Raw genomic sequence first — 10,458 nt, forward strand, 5'->3', positions numbered from 1 at the left:
GCCCTAACCTCAAAAACGTCTACTGTCAGCGAACCTCTCTGACAGCATGTTTGTTTTCATTCGGTTCGTCGAAACTCGTGCACGTGCGTTGCTCCGTTCAGTGCGTTTTTTACGGCAATAAAAACAATTTCCGCTATCGTTCGTACACTGTAATTAACGAAAATGAGTAAATTTCGTTCGAAACTAAAGCGAAAGACCGGATCGAAGCGATGGCAGAAGGGAGGCGCTTCCTCCTCCAATCCGCAGGAAAGCAAACATCGCGCCAAGGCAAAGGGCCGGTTCTTTCAGTCCAACCTGAGCCTTGCTCCGGCGGCCGGCGAACAGTCGGACCGGAAAAGCAAGCTAACGCTCGAGGCGGTACTGAAGCATGAGGCCATCCAGTCGTACGGTAGTGGTGGCGCGGGCAAAACCAAGACGCCGACGGTGAACGATATTGCGGCCAGTATGAAATCGTTCAGCATGAAAGATGGCGACGATGAGATGATGTCCGATTCGCAGCCGGGAACGTTCAAGACCTTCCAAACGTTTGCCTCCAACTGGAGTGCCTGCTCGAACATGAGCTTCAAGAAGTAAGCAGTAAAGGCGATGTTGTTTTTTTTTTACAGAATATATGCTAATATGAACCTTTTCTTTATCAGGCTGTTAACCAACTTCCGTGCTGATTCGCAGCTACAGAAAGATATGCTCGCGATTCTGGCCGCCCTCACCGAGGTCATCAAGGAGCAGTCGGGCAGCCAAAGCAGCACCGAGTACTTTCTCGCACTGATGGAAACGATCGAGGCGGCAAAGGAGGAAAACGACATCAATGCGGCCGTCTCGCTGCTGGCGATGGGCATCAAGTCCGTGCCGGAGGGTGTGCTGCGGCGCAAGTTTTCCGACACAGCCCAAACGCTGCTGGCGCTGCTGGAACGCTACACCGAAACGGAAAACCACACGATGACCCGCAACCTGATCGGCTGTATTTCGGTGCTGCTGCGGGCGCAAGCGTACGATCAGTGGAAGATGTCATCGACGCTCAAGTTTTTCGACGCAATACTTGCGTTCACCACGCACACTAAGCCGAAGCTGCGCAAAGCGGCCCAGCACGCCGTGGTGGCCGTGATTCATGGCAGCTGCTTTATGCTACCACCGAAGCAGCAGGACACCGCCGACCAGGAGGAGCAGCCGAAAAAGGTAGCACCGGCGGTAAAGCACCATCCTGCTGGGGGGCGTGTGGCACGGTTCTGCATCGCCCAGTTTAAGCCGGAAAACCTCGGCAGCAACCAAACGGTAATACTGCACATGCTGGGACTGCTGCACAATGCGCTGCCCGTGTTCAACAAGGACGACATTAAGCTGGTGTCGGAAAATTTGCTCTCCATCATGACCGCCACCAACGTGCTGATACGAACGAACTGCTTCCAAACCTTCCATTCGCTGTTCACGTCCAAGACGGAAAACCTCACGCCGGTGCTGGCCGGCAAACTGCTCTCCGCCCTGTACGATTACCGTCCGGAGCGGTCCGATTCGCGACAGATCATCGCCTGGCTGACGGTGCTGAAGGAGGGCCACCTGTTCCTGGCCAAGTACGATCTGGTGCTGTGCAGCACGGCGCTGCCAAAGTTCGTGCAAGTGTGCACGCAAGACTTCTGGTCCTCGGAAAAGCTGGACGTGGTGTCGGCCGCGTCCAATGCGCTCAAGGACATACTGTACGAGTGTGTGCAACCGTGCTGTGCCGACGAGGTCGAGGTGGAAAAACATCGTGCCTCGCTGGAGAAGTCACTGAAGTACATCATCGACGTCCTCTGCACGGCACCGTTCGGGCATGCCTCGAAGCAAGTGCTCATCATTTTGGCCATAGCGTTCGATACTACCGGGCGCTACTTCGGCGAGACGCTTGCACCCGCGCTGACAACACTCGGCGCGCGGTATGATCCACAGTCCTCCAACCGCATCCAGATCGAGCATGCCGTCCTGCAAGCCGTCGGTTCGATGGACACGCAGCTGGTGCTGAAGTGCATACCGCTTGCCGGTTCGGACGGGAAGATCGATCTGGACCGCACGTGGATGCTGCCGCTGCTGCGCGAAGGCCTGCAGCACTCCAGCTTCGAGCTGTTCAACAGCGTCATACTGAAGCTGGCCTACCAGTGCTACATGCTGTGGCAAAAGTTCAAGGAAACGGACAACAAACATCAATCCCACATCTTCGAGCTGCTGTGCTGCCAGCTGTGGGGCCTGTTTCCCGGCTTCTGCCGCAAACCGAAGGACGTGTCCAACTTCCGCCTCATTGCGAAAACGCTCGGCATGGTGCTGAACGAAAACCCCGACCTGCGGGCACCAATACTGGACGGTTTGAAGGAGCTGATAACGCACCTGGAAACACCGTCCGAGCGGGAGGAGATTGGCCGGTTTGCGAAAAACTTCCTGCCACGGTTGTTCAACATCTACACCACGAAACCGAACGGCAGCTACGAGAACGAGGTTCGCCAGGCTGCGTTCGAAACGATACAGGCGTACATCTCGATCACGCCCAATCCCGTACTGGACGAGATGTTTAACGTGGCACTGCAGCAGCTGCAGGAGAAAGCGCCGGGCACGTTCATCTACGACACGCTGTTTGATATCGTAGAGCAGCTCGCCCTGTACCAGACGAAGGAGAAGCTGGAGGAGATTTATAAAAAGTACATCTCGGTGATCCTGAAGCAGGACCGGAAGCAGGACACGGTCGCGAAGAGGGATGCAAACCTGCGTCGGCAGATGAAGAAAGCGTTTAAACTGTTGCGCGAAATTTTGTCCTCGGAAAACGAGGGCTGCGTTGCGTTTGTGGCCGACAAGCTGGGCAACATCGAGAAGCTGCTGCTCGGCACGATGCACCAGACGTACGACGGCATTCAGGCACCGCGTTTGGCGTAAGTAGTAACGGTTAAGGAATATCCGCTTTCCATTGAAACATTACTCAAACTCATAATTTGCTTTACCAGATGTTTGAAGATAATGCTAGACAAGCAGCCGACGGTACTGCTTAATGGAAAATTGGTGACACGAACACTATCGGAAGTGGTTGCCACGTATCATTTGGAGGCAGTCAAGAAGGAACAGATTGCGGTAGAATTGCTGGAACAGATTGGCGAAATGTTTGATGTAAGTAGAGACAGTACTGTGTGGTACATATTTGCTTATCTTCATATCGAGCGTTGCAGAACCAGGAGCAGATTAATGAGTTCATCGATCTCCTCATTGCCGGGTTCGTGGGTGACAGCCAACTGATCACCAACACGATCTGTGTGCTGCGTGCGGTGCTGGAAAAGTTTACCGGTTCGCTGTCGATCGATTCGCTCAAGTTCATGCTGGACCAGGTGCTCACCTTCCTCATCGGCAAAACACGCATGGAGGTTGACGCTGCGTTGCACTTTTTGCACTCGTACACCAAAATTCTTCCCGTTCCGCTCGTGACCAACTATCTGTCTCTGATCGTAAGTATTGCTTTGTCGTCGTCGTGAGCCCTCAGGCAATGTGTCAATTCTAAACTCCTTTTCTCAATTCCCAATTCTTTCGTCTACCCTTTTTTGCTACGAAAGGTCAAATCGCTCTCGATGATGGTGCCCGATACCAAGCGCCACTGTCGGTTGATATTGGGTTACATCTGGAAGAAGCTGTGCAAGCGGTTTGGTGCGCAGGAAGTCATACAGCTCGTACCGGGCAATGATGAGGAGACGCACAAGCGGTTGAAGAAAATAAGGAAAGATTTGTCGCGTGCAAAGCGCAACAAACAGGGCCGCGACGGCAAGGATGGCGAAGAGAAGGACGAGGAGGATGATGAAGATGACTTTACGAGCGAACTGCAGAAGAAGAGCTTAACGTAAGTAGCGGAAGGGGTAAGAAACGGGACGGGGACAAGATATTGCAATAATTACCCTTATTCCCTCAACAGCATCGATGATATCCTCGCGGATTCAGACTCAGATTCGGGCGTAGAAGATGAAAGAAAGAATCGCTCAAAGAAGAAGGGATTGGATACGTACATCAAGGAATCGGAAGATAACATCGTGGATTTAGCAGATCTGGATGCGATTGGAAAAATTACAAGTATGTATAAGTGTGTGTGTGCATAAACGAAAGTATCTGATCGTAACCTTTTTTTTAAATGGTTGCAGCCAACGAACCAATGGAAGAGAAAGATCACTCCCGTCCGGGTACCAGCAAGCAGCACAAGGATGCAAACCGTGGCTTTAAGACGGCTTCCGACGGTCGGCTCATCATCGAAGACATTGAAGATTATTCGGATTCGGACGAAGATCCGGACGAAGCGCTTGGGTACGCGGACAAGACCAAAAAGCGTATCTACGACGAGGACGACAGTGACGACAGCCAGGCCGAACAGGAAGAGTACCGACCGAACGAGGACGAAGAGGAGGAAGGTCCTTCGTCCCGGAAGCGCAAAGCAATCGATGCACTTAGCGCTCGTTCCGGTATGTCCGGCGCGTCTAGCCGGTACGTGGCTGGCGGTAAGGGTATTCATCGTCCAACGGCTGCATCGGTTAAGTCGGGCTACAGTAGCAAGTCGAACCGCACTGCTAAATCGAACGTATCGACCGGTGCCGAATATCGGACGAAGAAAGCGTCCGGAGATATGCTGCGCAAGGGCAAACACGAACCGTACGCGTATGTTCCACTCAGCCGCAATTCTCTCAATCGAAGGTAAGTAGTTTTTTGTTGTTGTTTAATTCAAACATTCAACATTTTCATTAACTATCGCAAACTGGTGCCCCTTTTTTACAAACAGGAAACGGTCGAAAAATGCAGGACAGTTTAAGAGCATTGTGAAAGGTGCTCGAAAGGGTGCAGCTGCCGGGTCGAAGAAACGTCTGCTGAAGGCTGGCATGAAGCGAAAATAACTCAAAGCAGCGATGCAGCTGCGAGGCGCACGCAGTGTTCGGAGGAGATTTGTGATGCGACAAAAGCAAATGGAAACATTCATAACATTGTGACTTCCCTCTTTCGTCAGAAGTTGTTTATAAATTGAATATAGAAGGCTAACCTGTTTGTCTATATCAAAGTCAGATGATATTATCCTACCTAGATGGGTATATGCTTGCATGGATGGTATGGTTCGATCCTACGTTACACTAATTCCCGCTCAATGCGCGTCGTTATCCATTCGCCCGTGTGTGGATCGGTGCCGCTCAACGTTTGCTCGATAAATTCCATGTGATTGTTATGATCGATCAGGATCACGGTGTGCGTTCGGCTGCCATAGCTACCGTTGGGCATGCGCACATTAACACTCGAAAGAAATTCCGCATGCTGTCCAGCGCGCCGTGTCAATTCTGGGTCCGGAAAGTGTCTGGAAGAAGTGATTGGAAGTAAGATTAATCGAAAGTTATAACAACAATTGTACGCCCGTCAGCCCACTTACCGGACATCGCTCTTTAACAGTTCCATCAGCTCATGCACCAACGCATCCTTGTCCGCAAACGGCACGTTGCATCGCGCCACGATCTCGTCGAACCGTTCTCTTCCGCGGCAAACTTTCTGCAGCGGTTTCTCCAGCGTGCTGTTGCCAAATCCAAGCGCTTGCCCGGTCTTGCACATGTCAATACTGTGCGGTGCATTGCTCGTGTGCAACACGGTACAGCCGGACTGGTTCCGACCCTCCGAACGATCTTCCAAACGATCCGAGCCCTTCGCGTCCAGCTGGATCGACACGAAATTGAACGCTCCAAAGTTGTCCTGCGCCAGCAGCTGCTCGCTGTACGCGCGGCTGGTCAGCTCGCCCTTCAGAAAGTTAGCCACGATCGGTCCCCGGCCATTGGTAACGTTGGCTTTATTTTCGCCGGTAACGTTTAGCAGCGCACCGAGCTTAATCTGCCCCGCGGGATGGTTACCGATCGCAAGCCAGGTACCACCCTCGCGACCCGGCTCCATATCACGGCCTCCTATGATGCGGGCGTTTTCCTCCCACGGTGCGGCCAGCTTGGCCGGTCGGGCATAGAACTCGTCCCGATTCGATGCCAGCACCAGCCGGTACCGCCCTGCGACGGAACCGTCGTCCACGTACACGAACAGTATACACATCACGCACGATTAAAACGTATTATACCACTCTTTCTTCGAATCACTCGCTACATACAACTGCACACTCGAAACACCGTCTGTAACTGTGCCGTACTGGCTGTTCACTTTCGATTCGGCACTCTTGCTGGCACACTGGCGATCCTCTACCCTGCCTACTTTGTTTGCAATTAAAAGCGAAACCTGCTCTCCCCGCTCGAATGTTTTTGTGTGTTCGCGTTTGGCTGCTTTTCTTTTGTTTTTGTTCTGCCTTGTTGTCGAACCTTCGTATGTTCGTATAGCTACTGCTGCTTTGTGACTGCTGCTGGATGCACACTGATGCACACGCACCAACAAACGGTCGCTCTGGTCGCTTCGGCGCAATGATAATCCAATCAGCACTGATAGCGTTCGACGACTGATGACCTTCCTTGCGTGGCCTTCTTCCGCCGACGATATCGTCTCGATACCGTGATCGTGTTTTCTCTTTACGCGGCGGTGGTGTGTCAAAGGTCGCCTCCGGTGGTCCGGATCCGTCCACCGCTTGCCGACTTCGGTTACACCTTATCAAGGTTGCTGTGGAAGAAAAAGATGGAGGGGGAGAGAAACAAAAAACGACGAGATAAGTAACCGGAATGACGTGTCGTATCACACTGCTTTGTGGAGTGATTTTGCTTGATTGGTGAGGGAGTGTGTGAACGATATAGTTGGTGTGTACGTGTTTGTCAGCGAATGCATCAATGACGTACTTTTGGGATGGGCCAATTGGCCTGCCTCCTGCGGGGTAGCAGCTACTACGCTCGATAGCGACATCGATTGGATGAGGTGAGAAAAAAAAGTACTGATAAGCGTTACCTTCCTAAGTAATCGAGAACAGCGACCAAAAACCCCCTCCGTTCGAATAGGATGATGATGGGCAGATGATTTTCGGCCTGCGCTCCTCTGCGCTTGTCCGACTTGGCTGCTGCTAGCTGCTGGTTCGACTGTCGCTGTGCACACTGGCTGGTAAGTCGTAGTTTGTGGAGCAAAATTTCGCTGCTACCCTCCGAGGGGCTGCTGGGTGTGTGTGTGTGTGTGCGGTAAAGCGCGATAGTAAGGTAAATTTACAACCGCCGGATCCGCTCACGCGCGCTGTTCACCTGCGAAGACCGATGCTGACGCTAAGCGGTAGTAGCCTACTTCGGTGAGCTTGGTAAACACGTTCGAAAGCTAGAGTCGCGGCCGCCGCCGGGTACAGTGTTGAACGAAAGTTGTGCGACGGTTGGTGCGCGAGCAGCTCAACAATAATATTTTCGCCACAAGCTTTCGTTTCATGTGCAAGCGTGGTGGACGTTCGGAAGTACTTCAACCTTTTCAACTATGCAACTAATACTATTTTTTTGATATATTTACTATTTCTAATTATACACTGCTTTACGGCTCAGTTTTCAATATGAACAGCATTATTCAAAACTTTCAAGATGTTTTTCAAAAGAGCTGTCGTCTGCTGGCCTGTTGGAAACACTTCGTGAGATTGTTGAATAATGCTGTTCACATTAGAAACTGACCCGGAAAACAGTGTAAGCTCCATTTTAATTGTACGATATTTTCATTTTATTATTATAAACTCGAGTCACGTTCTGCCCCTACGTTTATACTGATTTTTCAATTCACTCTTAAATGGTTCTGTTTAATAAAAAGGCGAAGGTATGGATCAGCTTTTAAACTTGGTAAGATTGAATAAAAGTGTGTGATACATTAAACCATTGAAATTAATGTATACTTGCATGGCTGCCAAAATACTCCTTGAATAGACACGTGTCAGTTTCTGCAAGGTTGAAATTAGTTCGAATCCCATTCGAAAGCGGCTTTTGTGGAACGCTAAAACTATCCGATATGTGATCAACTATTTCTCTTTATTTGACACAACTTGTTGTCGGGCAAGGCCTGTCTGACTATGATATCGATTAGTCATAATTAGCAGAATAATTAGTACTACGAATGAGAGACATTGGTCCACACGGAGCTTGAACCCATGACGGGCATGCAGTTAAGCCGTGCGAGTTGACGAGTGTACCACGGTTCCGCACCGGAAACGGTTACGTGTCGGCCGAATATAAATGACTATCAGAAATTCCTGAATTATTTTTAAGAGTATTCATAAGATGTTTTTGAAAGACTAATAATGGTTGTGGCAATACGGAAGTCATTTTTCAGATTTTCTGAATGATCCCAAGGTGCCGTTAAATGGCGTTTTTGAGAAGCTCTATTTTTACATTATTTCGTTAAAATTCAAGTTTCTTGAACTCTAACGATTTTGGCACCAAAATGTGCAGCCGTATCTCCTTAAACTCCCATTGCAACGATGAGGATAACATTCAACCACGAAAAAAATATATCTCAATACCACTACCGCTCCAATCCTAGCGGTGACCATGAATCACACCGGGCACAATCGGGCTAGATTGCCTATGATTGCAATTCCTGCCTCGGCCACCCGAAACCCTCCCCCAAGGGGCGGGTTTTGGTTGGCGCACGGGTTGAACGAACGATAAATGGCCGCATTGCCGGAACTACCGAGACCGCCAGATCGTTCGTTCACCCCGTGCTTCGTTTAGCCTGCCGCCTGTGCGACGATGCGCTTGCGGGTGGATACAGCGGGAGCTGTATCGGGTTTCTCTTCCTCCCATCGGACACCCGCCTTCGGCACAGATCCACCTTGGCCAGGTTTCATGACCCTTTGAGCCGGCGCGATTAAGCGGTGACACGAAACGATAGATAGGCTGACCGGTCGTATCGTGTCCCAGCCCAACACCGTTAACGATGCAGTCCAGTTGCCTTTCCTTCACGGACGTGCGGCACATCTTATCACGGCCTGTTTTTTGAGCGCTGTGCCGAAATTAATAGCCAAAAGGTTATTGACAGATAGGTGGCAATGGCGGTTATCTACCATGCGAGGCACGAGGAACCTACGCCAAAAATCAATGAATGCAGCGTGAGCAACGTGATTAGGCTAACAAAAAACATGATCCACTTTAAGATCAATGGCCGATATGTGGCTGCCCGAGTTTCCTACAACTCGGCGTCAATGTCGTCGTGTGATTGAGAACGATTGTGAAACCAACGCCTGAGCCTGTGGTCAGTGGATTAAGCCGTTTAAGCATTTACAGTAGACAGCAATCGACAGAACACCAATCCACCCCGGCGCAACAGACCTTTAGATCTTACCTTACTCTACGCAACCTTGGATTAGGATAGCGTTGTCCACCAATCGATCATGCTTGGTGGTGTCTTGCAGGCCACCGCACTAATCCTAACAGCATCCGGTCCGACCAAACCAGCTTTGGAATGCATGGCTTTATTTAATGGAACGCGCGTCTCCGCCGTGCACAACCGCGCCAACCGCTGTAAACAAACAGGCCGCCTCGCGCCATAGCCCACTTGATACGCCACCACCACGTGCTTCATCGTGGCCACTCGAGTCTCGCGCACTTCTCCAGCTGCATTGGCGATCATCATCACCACCTGCTGGGGAGCGGTGAGGATCGAAGATGACAGATCGGTTTCTCCTTCTCCCCACCCACCCAGCCACCGATCTGGCACCGACCTTGAACAAGTTTAATGGCACAGAAAGCGCTGACCGCCGTGTCGCGCTACCACCGGCCGCTCCCGCTTAGTCCGACGCTACCTCAAACTGCCGGTACAGAAATCGTTCCAACCGATTGGGCGCACCGGGCACACCATTCTGCCACAAGTGTTTGTGTGTGTGTGTATGTTGACTGCAGCTCCAACAGCAGAAGCAGCACATCTTCAACCGTGTCGTAGGTATGGCGTGTAAATGTCACCAACCAAACGCCTCACCGCTGGACCGCTGCCGGTTGAGGGGAAACATTAGAAATGCAAATCGGTATCGGATAAAGGTGGCACCTTCGCACCCCGAAAGCGATGAGATTACGCGACTGGCGGCACGCGGACACCGCCGCCAACGCCGACGCCGCCGCCGCCATGGCTTTGATTGTTGGCTGGCGTGAGAAACCGCACCAGCGTGATCCGCGTGTATGTTGGATGCACCAGGAAGACGACGCTGGGAGAGCATCGAGTGTGTCTGTGTTCGCTGAAGAGTAGGCGTTGGATGTTGGTGTTTTTTTGGTTGTTGTTGTTTTTCTCGACGTTGTCGTTGTTATTGCTGTATCGATTTTGCATAATTGAATGATGCCAACGGGGGGAAGCTGCCGATGTGTACAGGTGTGGTGTGTGTGTGTATGTTTGTGTGTGATTGGGCATGCAAATGGGGTGTTTGAGTGTTGCCAAGCATACGCATCGCTTGCCTTGTTTTCATTTTAGTGGGTCAGTTCTCCAATATTCTTTTTACGACCGTTTTATTCTTTCAAATGTTGGTGTGTGAATCGTTGATTTCTTGTATAATTCTGGCAAATGAAGTAGATTTTT

At 51.0% G+C, this 10,458-nt stretch overlaps 2 protein-coding genes across 2 annotated transcripts; one reads left to right on the forward strand and one right to left on the reverse strand.

Moving 5' to 3' along the window:
* The first annotated feature begins 34 nt into the window (after positions 1–34).
* LOC120896260 (RRP12-like protein) lies at positions 35–5,030 on the forward strand. Its single transcript, XM_040300255.1, has 8 exons — positions 35–569; positions 639–2,888; positions 2,961–3,120; positions 3,180–3,452; positions 3,558–3,838; positions 3,911–4,065; positions 4,134–4,677; positions 4,763–5,030. Exons 1-8 carry the CDS (start codon positions 163–165, stop codon positions 4,872–4,874), a joined length of 4,182 nt encoding a protein of 1,393 aa, XP_040156189.1. The 5' UTR covers positions 35–162; the 3' UTR covers positions 4,875–5,030.
* LOC120896287 (transport and Golgi organization protein 2) lies at positions 4,957–7,370 on the reverse strand. The gene is made up of 3 exons (XM_040300289.1): positions 6,886–7,370; positions 5,396–6,606; positions 4,957–5,323 (listed from the first exon to the last, which is right to left on the reverse strand). The coding sequence occupies exons 2-3, from the start codon at positions 6,052–6,054 to the stop codon at positions 5,101–5,103; spliced, it is 882 nt and encodes a 293-aa protein (XP_040156223.1). The 5' UTR covers positions 6,055–6,606; positions 6,886–7,370; the 3' UTR covers positions 4,957–5,100.
* Positions 7,371–10,458: the final 3,088 nt, after the last annotated feature.

Source organism: Anopheles arabiensis, chromosome 2 (genome assembly GCF_016920715.1).
Source record: "Anopheles arabiensis isolate DONGOLA chromosome 2, AaraD3, whole genome shotgun sequence".
Lineage (NCBI taxonomy): Eukaryota > Metazoa > Arthropoda > Insecta > Diptera > Culicidae > Anopheles > Anopheles arabiensis.